Raw genomic sequence first — 11,899 nt, forward strand, 5'->3', positions numbered from 1 at the left:
CTCGAATTTGAAACTTTCGACTCGAGATTTGAAATTTTTTTACTCAGATTTGAAAACTTTCAACTCAGGTTTGAAACTTTCAACTCGAGATTTGAAAACTTTCAACTCATAATTCAAAAACTTTTAACTCATATTTGAAAACTTTCAAGTCGATATTTTGGAAACTTTCAAATTGTATTTTCAAAATTTTCAAGTCAATATTTGAAAACTTTTAACTTATTTTTATTGAGAAATTATTGCTCTAACGTCACGCGTGCTGTTTTGTTTAAGAAAAGCACTACTACTGAGGCAGAGGCCCGCGTGCTCGCTGACTTCATGTCCTCGCGCGTGCGCGCGAGCTAGCGCCCCCCGCCGCAACCTCGACACCTCGTGCACCACTTGATCGCGTGGAATTGCTTTCTTGGGCCTACAGCCGTTTCCCTTTGCAAAAAGTATACTTTGACTCCCTCAACTATTGCCCGAGTATGATTCATCTCCTCCAACCATAAAACCGAGTATATCGACTCCTCCAACTATCAAAATCGGTGCAAACAATGCCCCTCGTGGTTTTGGAGATAGTTTTGGCTGACGTGGCGTCTACGTGGCAGTCTTAACCGAGTCTTTGACCCATGTGGCGCTTACGTGGCATTAGAACAAAACCAAAAATTAAAAAAAAATGAGACCCATATGTCATCGACACAAATAAAGTATTGGGGGACCCACATATCATCCACCCTCTCCTTCCCTTCTTCCTCCCCGGTCCCCACTCTCTCTCGCTTACTCCTCTCTCTCTCTCTCTCTCTCCCCCGGCCTTCTCCATGGGCGGCGCGTCTGGTGGTAGACTGGTAGGGGCGGCACCGTCGGGGGCTAACCCAGAACGACCGGCCGGGGCCAGCGCCCGTGCCGTCGTCGGCCATCGACTCGTTCCCGACGGTGCAGACCTCCGGAGCGCACCTGTCTGACGGCTCGCAGTGCCCCGTCTGCAAGGAGGACTTCGAAGGAGGGGCACTTGGCGCTGTAAGCTATCCTGTGCATGGCGGCGACCGTGTCGATCTCTGCGGCGGCGGCGACCTGTACCGTCTTGCGGCCGCTTGCCGGCGTCGGCTTGGGTTTGGGCTTGAAGTGATCGACGTCGTTCTCCTTGCTGCTGGGCGGCGGGATGGGGAGGAACATGAACTTCTCCTTGCCGTCGCTGTGGCTGCGGCCGACGACGAGCTCGCTGATGCGTGTTGATAAACTTTGTTGTGTCCTCGTCTCCCTCTCATATTTCTGTTAGCTAGTTGTTAGACTTAGCGTTTTTTCAGTTCCCTCTGAGTCGGAGTCTGTTAGCCCACGACGCCATGCGCGTGGAGCATTTTCTTTCTGTCCGGGTCGCTCGCCTGTATCGCCGGTTCGTGTGGGATGGCACGCGATGTAGTGGCGTATATATGGAGCGCGCATATTGCATCTGTAATCGCGTGAATAAAAGGAGAAGAAAACCCGAAAACCCGCGGTGGCATTTGCAGCACAAACAGCCTCTTTTCTGTTCGTCATCTCAGGTTAGTTTCGTTCCATTGAATCTCCAACAATGCGGCGCCACCGCGCCATGGAACCCGTTGAGCCGCTCTTCCTGGGCGGGCGTGGGGAGGCCGAGGCCGAGGCGGGGCCGGCGCCGGGAGTCCAGAGACAGTAGCTCTCCGGCGGCGCGCCGTCCAGGCCGCCCTCGTCGGACGCCACCGCGGAAGACGACGACGACGTACGTGGAAGAGGACCACCTGTCGAACGAGCCACGGGACTCCTCGAGGAAGAGCCGCCCGAGCGGGGCCCTCGTCCCGTCGTTCGCGCGGCTGCACCATCGCCGCAGCGTCCTTGGCCAGCTACTGCTGACGATCGCCTCCTCCCCCGGCGCCGGCACGGCCGAACACCGGGTAGAACGGCTTGATGCAGCCGTCGGCGAACAGGTCGTCGGCCACGGCGGCGGTGTCCGCGGGGGATTTTTTTTTTCCGACAATACTTTATTTGTATGAATGATGTATCGTCCCACATATTTTTTATTTTTATTTTTGTTATAATGCCATGTAGGATAAAGAATCGGTCAAGACTGTCACGTAGCTGCTATGTCAGCCAAAACCATTATGTTTGGAGGACATGAATCATACTCGGGCGATAGTTGAGGGAGTTAAAGTATACTTTTTCCTTTCCCTTTTAGGCTTGACCCATCTTCCTTTTCTTTTGTAGAGCGGCCCAAATCCGAAAGGGTGGGGAGATCAGATGGGCTTTTGTGGCCCACATTATCATTTTGTCTTTTTAGATTGTTTTTTTTTCGAATCAGTTCGATTTTATATTTAAAAAGTTTACAAGTATAAAATTATATGTACAAAGTTTCTATATATAAAGTTTACGTGTATAAGCGTTATGTGTGTGTATGTATGTACGTATATATAAATATGAAAAATATAAGTTAACACAAGTATACTAAAAATATTTAAAAAATAAAATATTTTAAATAAAAAGATTTGCATATTACCATAGTTAGTTTAATAATAAATCTAGTAATATTATTGTTACATGATTGCTTGTTTTTAATTTTTTAGCTATTAATAATTAAAGTTAAAATTGCTTGACTTAGCATTATTTTGGAGGGAGTAGGATTATGTCACCAAGGTGTGATATTTGACCTAATTACAGGTTAACACTACTCCGTTTTACATACGTTCTGTTGTTTTCAAAACGCGATTTATCTAATACTCCTACATTTGGGATTTGGCCCACACGGGCACAACAGCGAGCCAGTGAGCGGTGCTAGTATAGCTAGGCATACTATCGGAGCCATCGTAGCTAAACGATATATTTACAAATGAAAATAAATTTATAAATAAAATTTTTATATACGTGTTTCTAGCTAGCGATTTAAAAGTAAATGCTGAAAAATAAACTTCGATAAAAGAAAATCTTAAAATCAACTCTAAATTTAAAGTTAAAAATTTAAATTTTAACTGATAAATATAAGTATAAGGGAAAAGATAGTCACTATTAAAGTACTAGTGTAGGATTAGTACTACGGAATGATGTGGATGCGTGGCCTAATGCCACTTTCGTTTAATCTAAAGTACGTGCGCTGTTGGGTGGTTGTCCCCCATCACCCCATCAGCGACCTTTCTTTTCGGTGTACTTGCTCTTCTCTGAACTTCATCAGTTCATCCATTGCTTCGTCAACAACTATGGTTAATTAATTTCTCGAGAAATATTACCTGAATATATATTATTAACAATAATTCAAAAATTACAGCAACGAAATTATACTAGTACACTTCATATAGGAAATTAAATGTGTTGCAATGGTATACATATGAACGTACGTAACTTTATTCTCTCACATAGAGTATGCATGAGCTACATGAACACAAAAAAAAAAAATAACAGCTTGCGGATTAACGCGACCGATGAACTTAATTAATTACCATATTGCCACTAGCCGCTACTCAAATTTGTGACTCACACCTCGACGCTGCACCCTGTCGGCTGCGTGAACCTGAGCGACGCGACGGCGCCGGCGCCGGTGCCGTTCACGACGGCGGCGGAGGCGCCGCCGAGAGGCATGGGGCCGACGCCGCCTGGTCCGGCGGAGGCGAGCATGGCGGGGCAGCTGACGAAGAGGTGGTAGCTGCCGGAGACCCAGCTGCCGACCTTCCACTTGACGCGGCCGTCGACCTTCACCTGCAGCGCGACGTACCCGGCGGCGACGTCCTGCCTGAGCGCGTCGGCGACGAAGCCCGCCACGGGGACGGACTCGCCGGAGAGCACGGGCGACCAGATGGTGACGTCGCGGTGGCCCTGGTAGGTCGGCGGGAGGGAGACGGGCACCGTGACGGGTTCGTCGCGGTAGGTGACGAAGACGTCGAGGCGGCGGTAGTGGACGCCGACGTGGTCGTTGGGGTTGCGGGAGGCGAGGGTGACCTGCGCGGTGGCGGAGAGGGAGGGGTCGCCGAGGTCGACGGAGCGGAGCTGGAGGTCCTGCAGGTAGAAGGACGGCTTGGAGGGGCGGAGCGCGAGGTAGACGACGAGCGCGATGAAGCCGACGACGAGGACCAGCGCCAGGATGCACGCCGCCATCCCGCCGCAGCATCGCCGGAGGTGGTGCTCCCGCTTGTGGTGCTTCTCCTTGCTCATGGCGGCGACGGCGGCGGCGGCGGCGGCGCGAGCTAGCTTAGCTACGAGTAGTAGAGTGAGAGAGTGAGCTGCGAGCTGTTGCTGAGTGAGAGAGAGAGAGGGGCGTTAGATATGAAAGCGAGTAAGAAAGTAATAATGGCTTTTAAGATTAGTGGAGCGAACGAATTGAATTTAAGTGTCCGTGCTCAAAGAAAGAAAAGGGTTTTAAAATTTCGCCTTTGAAATTTGAGTAAAGTGCACGTGCAGTATTTAAACTTGTAGGGGTGTGTCATGTAGGTCCCTAAACTCTCAAAATGCATATCTAAGTACCAGAACTTGTTATAGTGTGTCATCTAGGTCCCAAATCACCACAACTCCTTTAGGATCCTACGTGGCGTTGACGTGGCATGCCACATAGATATGACGTGTTTTGAGATAAGTTTTGGGACCTGGATACACTTTGACAAGTTTTGGTACCTGGATATGCATTTTGACAATTTTTAGGATCTATATGACATAACTGTACAAGTTTAAGAACTGTAAATGCACTTTACTCTTTAAATTTTGAAGGGAATTGAAGCTAGCTAGAGAGGCAGAGAGCTCTGGATCGAAAGCTACGTCTCAACCGAAGAAGATTCTTTGGATCGTTGTGCTTGGGGTTGTTCTTTATGCTATGCTATGCTAGGTAACCTCTTGTAGATGATCTGATGGGCCATCGGTTACTGGTTTGGGGGCGATTTCTGCATGATCGATCAATCTGCCTTTAGATTTGTGCCCCACTGCATGTGTGTTTCCTTTGCGCGCTTAGGATGGATCGAGGCTCGATCGTGTGCTAATTCGGTGCTTTTAAGTAAGTTTTACTCAAACTTGTTAATTTGGTCAACGTATAGGACGGCAATGGAATTATGCTATTGTTTCCAACTTTTTGGGTTGGTGATCTCAAGACATGCACGCGCACCCACCACTTAATCTGAAAACTCAATAATTTTCAGCATGCATATGAAGAAAAATGAGAGAACTAAAATTTTACGCATCTGTCATATATATATACGTTGATATATATATATATATATATATATATATATATATATATATATATATATATATATATATATATATATATATATATATATATATATATATATATATAGACACACACACCATGCATCTAACTATAGTCTCACACTCTCACTGTGTGTGTACATATTATTTTTCGATAATGTAATTGGATCCAATTTCACTGCATATATGAAATTGTTGGAATACGAAGTACCCATTGTATCTTACTATTTTCACTGCATTCATTATTAATAGAGAAGAAAATAGTGAGATAACCTGTATTTGTACGGATTCAAACTCAGGATGACGCATTGCTCATGCATGGCATCCCCTACAAGCAGAACTAGCGATTGTTCATGGTAACACCCATTATTGATAGAGAAGAAAACGGTGATATAAGATGTGCATATATGAGGGCATGTATTGTGTCATACACCTATGGAATAATAATGACACGAGACCGCTTGACTATACTAGCTAGCAAGTTCACCGTACTTGGTTTTCATAAAAAAACTTTTGTTTTAGACAAGATCTGGTCAAGTTTTTTTTTGAAAAAAAATCAAATCCATTTTTAAAATTTGGACAGAAAAGCGAGCAATTTATATTCTCGAGCCAGTCAAAAAGTTGAATTTTAACTAAAAATTAATCCTGTCTTCGTAGGTGAACCAGGACGGCTCCCCCCTAACAGACTTCAGTACAGGCAGTCGTGGAGTTACCCACTCGGTCCGCTCGTGCAGTAGGAGTGCCTGTAAAAAGAATCATTTTTCAATAGTGCGTCCGGTTTTCGTCGGTTTTGTAAAGGAAAAAGTATGAATTACCCCCGAACTATAACAGTCGATCGAATTACCCCTTAAACAACAAAACCAGATATTTTACACCTTCAAGTATTTATACCGGACAAATTAACCCCCCCCCCCCCCCAAGCACTATTCTGAGTGGTTTTGGCTTAAGTTTACACATGTGGCGGCAACATTGCAATCCAGTCAGCAAATAAAAAATAAAAAAGCGTTAGGGCCCACCTATCATCCCCAAATCTCTCTCTCTCTCTCTCCCTCTCTATCTCTCTCTCCCTCGGGCGACCAGCGGTTGACGGTGGAGGCGGACCTCGCTCCGCACGGGGATGGGAAGCGGATGGCAGCGCGTGGGAGGCTGCGGCGTGGGCGCGCGAGGACGGGCAGTGGGCGGCAGCACGTGGAGGCGGGCGCGGCTGGGTGGGCGAGGTGAGGATGGCAAGGACGGGAGAGGCGAGCGCGGCTGGGACGGACGAGAAGAGTGCGGCAGGGACGGGCGAGGCGAGCGCGGCGGCGGGGAACATCTGCACTGTATCGGTCGAAGACGATGAACTCTGATTTCTCTCTCGCAAGCGCTCAGGTGGCCGGCTGTGGTGGTGGAGGCGGAGTCGCCCAGGCGGTTGGTGGTGGCGGCGGAGGTGGACCGGGCAGTGGGTGATGGTGGCGGAGGCGGACAGGGCGGCCGGTTACGGAGGCGCGGCTCGCCCGGGCAGAGAGAGGAAGAGGGGAAGGAGAGATATGACAGGTGGGTCCCACATCTATTATATTATTAAAGGAATAGAAAACGGAGCCTCCACGTTCGCTCTCATGGCGTAGAAATTCGCACATTAATCGGAGAAAAAGAAAAAGTAGAGTCCATATAGAAATACTATAATTTAGAAATAGTTGAAATTCAGAATTAAAAATAAGGAATATTAGAAGTAGAGTATAGAGTCCATATAAAAATACAATTAGGAAATAACTGAAATTCAAAATTAAAAATAAGGAATATTAGAAGTAGAGTATAGAGTCCATATAAATACAATTAGGAAATAACTGAAATTCGGAATCAAAAATAAGGAATATTAGAAGTAGAGTATAGAGTCCATATAGAAATACAATTAGGAAATAGCTGAAATTCAGAATTAAAAATAAGGAATATTAAAAGTTGAGTATAGGTATTATTAAAGGAATAGAAAAAGGCGCCTCCACGTTCGCTCTCATGGCCTAAAAATTCTCACATTAATCGGAGAAAAAGAAAAAGTAGAGTCCGTATAGAAATACTACAATTTAGAAATAGTTGAAATTCAGAACTAAAAAATAAGGAATATTAGAAAAGGAGACTAGAGTCCATATAGAAATACAATTAGAAAATAACTGAAATTCGGAATTAAAATAAGGAATATTAGAAGTAGAGTATAGAGTCCATATATAAATACTATTAGGAAATAGCTGAAATTCAGAATTAAAAATAAGTAATATTAGAAGTAGAGTATAGGAATTTAAAACTAACTAAAATTTAAAATAAATATAATAAAATTAAAAGTAGAGTTTAGAGTCCGTATAAAAATACAATTTACAAATAACTAAAATTCGAAATTAAGAAAAACATGGGAAGAAGTCAATATAGTAATACAATTTAGAAGTAACTGAAATTCGAAATTAAAAATTAAAGAATATTGAAAGATGAGTTTAAAGTGCACATAGAAATACAATTAGAAATAATAAAAATTCAGAAATAAAAATAAATAATATTGGAAGAAGAGCATAGAGTCTATATAGAAATACAATTCATAGAAAATTCAAAATTTTTTAAAAAATAAATATTAAAAGACGAGTCTACAACCCATATAGGAATATATATAATTTAAAAACTAACACGTATATAAAATACAAAACGGGTGTTATACATTAGTAGTTTTGTAAAGTTATTGCAAAATTTAAAATTATGTTGTCATTTTAATATATTTGAATAATATAATGAAAAAACATATTCTGCTATTATATGAGAGAAAATATAATGATATTAGCCGCGCAATCTGCGCGGACCACCATGCTAGTTTTTTTTTAAAAAATAAAACGCTGACTGGTTTGCCACGTGTGCGCCACGTAGAATGAAACCACTCTAGATTGGGTTGAGGGGGGTAATTTGTCCTGTATTGAAAGTTTGGGATGAGAAATGTCTGGTTTTCGGGTTTAGAAGAGTAATTCGATCGACCGCGATAGTTAGAGGGGTAATTCGTATTTTTTTTTCTTTTGTAAACCCCTGCTAGCCAGGGTGCCAAAGTATGTACAGTACTTGGAGGAAGGAGGTTGTTGGGAAGTACGTAGCAGGGGGCAGGCAGGGCAGGCACAGGAATGATCGCATGGACCGGGCGCGGCGGTTGTGATGTCGCCTCCGGCACAAAACGCCGCGGAAGCAGATGATCGATCGATATAGGCCAACCCAAGGGCATGATGCGCATGCCTACTGTACTCATGTGTAGGTGCATAATATCTTTCGATTCCCACCGACTCTCCGATCCGGCCGCACGCGCCAGGGGTGCACTACTGTGCCCTACGCACTGCCTACGGCCAGATCCCATCAAAATTGCAAGCCAGATGCAGCTAGCAGAGAGTCTGAGTACTGTGCACATACAAGTGCACATGCCTAACCGTGACTTTGTAGCTTTCCTTCTTCTCTATGTGTGTAAAGATATACTCCAGTTTAGTACAAAGTAGTACGTAGTATATGTTAATTTCTGGTATATACACGTATAACTAACTCGAATCTTAGATGCATCATGTGGTACTACGTACGTGCACCGTCTTTCATTTCTGTAGAACGAGTTAACGGTTCATTAATTTTGATTTGGATAAGCCTGCTGGATAAGTTTTAAAGTATACTCCATCCGTCCTAAAATATAAGTATTTTTAGCATAATAAAAAATCAAACATTTTCAACTTTGACTATTAATAACAAGAAAAATAATGTAAAATTGATGTTAGTAGATTTATTACTAAACAAACTATTATAATATGTAACTCTTTTTATTTAAAACATACGGATGGAGCTAGCTAACTAAACCCGTCCCTGGAGTAATTCCCTGTCCTCACCTGCACGGTCTTCATCTCCCTTTTTTCCTCCTTTTTCTACGAGGTAATGAGACATGTTACTTTGCATATCTCTCACCATCCTCATCGATCTTCCACAGTTCACGTTGCCGTGCTACTTCTGATTCCAACCAACTAGGCATGCATGTTGTTACATTACACCCACCAAGGCACCAATTACCATCACTTGCAAGTAGTAGTTGCAAATCCCTCTATGGCTTTGGTAGCTAGCCATATAGTATGTGTGCATGCATCACACTCTTGGTCGCCCTGCAGGCCACTCTCTGCGTAATGAGCTCTATGACAAGAACAACTAATGTCCGGGGAGGAGGCCATTGCGATTCAACAAATTTACAAAGTGACTACAACTTTTATTTTATATAGAAAAAAAAATCCTACTTTATTTGTAATTGTATGCCACTGATGTATGTTTGTAAGAGGCACTTGGATTTGTAGCACTGAGACGATGTCACTAGCCAGCTGGGCTTACCATAGAGCTTTCATATATCAACATGCTAATTATAATTATATAGCTTGATTATGCTAGCTTCTTATATATAGAATTTTAAATGTAACGGTGCAAAAGCACTTACAAATTCAACGGTCTTATAAGAAAAAGGAAACACATACGACCCAAATGACGTACTCTTGGACATGCATATGTCACCTACCGATACAGTTTCGTTTTTTAATTTTTAAGTTTCGTCCTTTGGTTCATGACCAAACCTATCGTCAGCACCAGCTGCTAATATAAGCGTGATGAATCATTCGACCTACCAAATGAGCATTTAGTACGTGCCCATTTCCAATATGATCTTTTCCTCCGTATACGTAAGTGCTGCAATTGAACAGATCAACTGGCACATCCAGTGTTATTTGGTCCAGTGGCGACGAAAAGTTTGATCTCAAGATTACAGATTAATTTACAGAGTCTGATCGAATACACACAAATATATACTACAGTACTACATGACTTGTTGATTCATTCATGTGCACATATATACTGCTGATCAAACTTAACCAGCAAAATGTTCTAAATCGTACTCACTGATTCTATGTACGTACATGCATGATTAATCACGTCTGTTGCACCAAACAGTTTACTTAATATACTAGTACAAGTGCTTGAAGTTATATATGAGATTGTGGTATATATATATTACTCTCTCGGATCCACTGACTACGAAAAAATGGTGTCCAGGCTAACTATCGGTTGTTAATTAATTTGTGTGAAATTAACAACCCAGTGGCGGAGTCAAGAATTTTTACCCTGTGGGGTACCATTGCTTCATAATTTAGTGGGATCATTTACATAAATTTTAGTGAATTTACATGTATAAATCAAGAGTTACAATTGTGTATTGGTGTTTGTGAAAAAGCTGTGGGAACAAGCGATCCCACAGCCTCATACATAGCTCCGAATAATTAATTAACACCTGGAAATGGTATAACTAGTTTTTGTGTGGAGAAACACTAACCTGAATTTATATTAATTAGTACCTATTTAGGATTCATTACAGTATTCACTTCGATAGTAAATATCGTATGTATAAGATTCAGTCAAATTTTTAAAATCATTATTATAATATTGTGACATTACTTCTTAATGCAAATTTACGCGTACCTTTTTTTAAAGGAATTATCAAGTATTTAGTAAATAACATATAGAGTTTTAGAGGTTTGACGAAATCTCTGTCTTACTCATATGATCAGGTATAGCATAACATAGTATTAGTATCAAAGTCGCACATGCCATCTGGTTGGTTGGCTTTGAAAAGTAAAAAAGGAAAAATATACTATGTAGTTTCATAATTTTGTTATGTGGAGAGGCCAAAATAGAGCATCTTAGTTAGTGACTAAATTATGTACCTGCTTTGTAACAATATATAACGATTAGGTTTTCTATCCATTCAAAAGTTCCTAGAGTTGTTAAATTTAAATTTAAAATTATGGGCCCATCAGATCCGTTAAATACCTTATTAGCTGTTACATTCCTGACAATTGCACAGATTAATTCATTAAAATTTGCAAACACCATTACTTCATAATTTAGTGGGATCATTTTCATAAATTTTAATGAATTTACATGTAAAAACCCAGAGTTACAATGGTGTGCTATGTGGATCGGGGTAGTAGGGGGAAGTCGACCATTGCACAAATTAACTGGGCCCATCTTTTGCCCACAAAACACAGCACAAGATGGCCCAAGTTCATCGCATTGTCGATTTGATCATTCCGCAGATTTAGGCCGTGTATAGTTCTTTTCAAATTATTTTTTTGAAGTATACGGACACATTTGAAGTATTAAATATAGACTAATAATAAAACAAGTTATATATTCCGCCTGTAAACTGCAGACGAATCTATTAAGCCTAACTAATATGTTATTAGCAGACGAATCTATTAAGCCTAACTAATATGTTATTAGCAAATGTTTACTGTAGCACCACATTGTCAAATCATGGTGTAATTAGACTCAAGAGATTCGTCTCGTGATTTACATGCAAACTGTGCAATTGTTTTTTTTCGTTCATATTTAATATTTTATGCATGTGTCCAAACATTTAATGTGACGGAAAAATTGTAAGTTTAAAAAGAACTAATGCTAAAACGAAAAGGAAATGGTTTTTTTTTTTTGGGGGGGGGGGGGGGGGGGGGTTGGGTTGGGGGTGTGCTGACCTTCTAATAACTAATTACAAAAACTAGTAAAAGAATAGAATAGAATATGCCGTGCAAAGGTACAATTTTAGCGCCAAAAGCGACCAAAACAAGGATAATCGGAGGATCATGGCCAGCAAGCATTGCAGCTTCAACTGCAGAGAAAATAACACCAAAGCACAAGCTGCAAACTCTGACGCTAAACACAGCAA

The 11,899-nt window shown here is 41.9% G+C and overlaps 1 protein-coding gene across 1 annotated transcript; it reads right to left on the minus strand.

Moving 5' to 3' along the window:
- Positions 1–3,191: 3,191 nt before the first annotated feature.
- LOC127761374 (NDR1/HIN1-like protein 1) lies at positions 3,192–4,300 on the minus strand. Its single transcript, XM_052285657.1, has one exon. The coding sequence runs from the start codon at positions 4,126–4,128 to the stop codon at positions 3,454–3,456; it is 675 nt and encodes a 224-aa protein (XP_052141617.1). The 5' UTR covers positions 4,129–4,300; the 3' UTR covers positions 3,192–3,453.
- Between the last annotated feature and the right edge of the window lie 7,599 nt (positions 4,301–11,899).

Source organism: Oryza glaberrima, chromosome 2 (genome assembly GCF_000147395.1).
Source record: "Oryza glaberrima chromosome 2, OglaRS2, whole genome shotgun sequence".
Classification (NCBI taxonomy): Eukaryota; Viridiplantae; Streptophyta; class Magnoliopsida; order Poales; family Poaceae; genus Oryza; species Oryza glaberrima.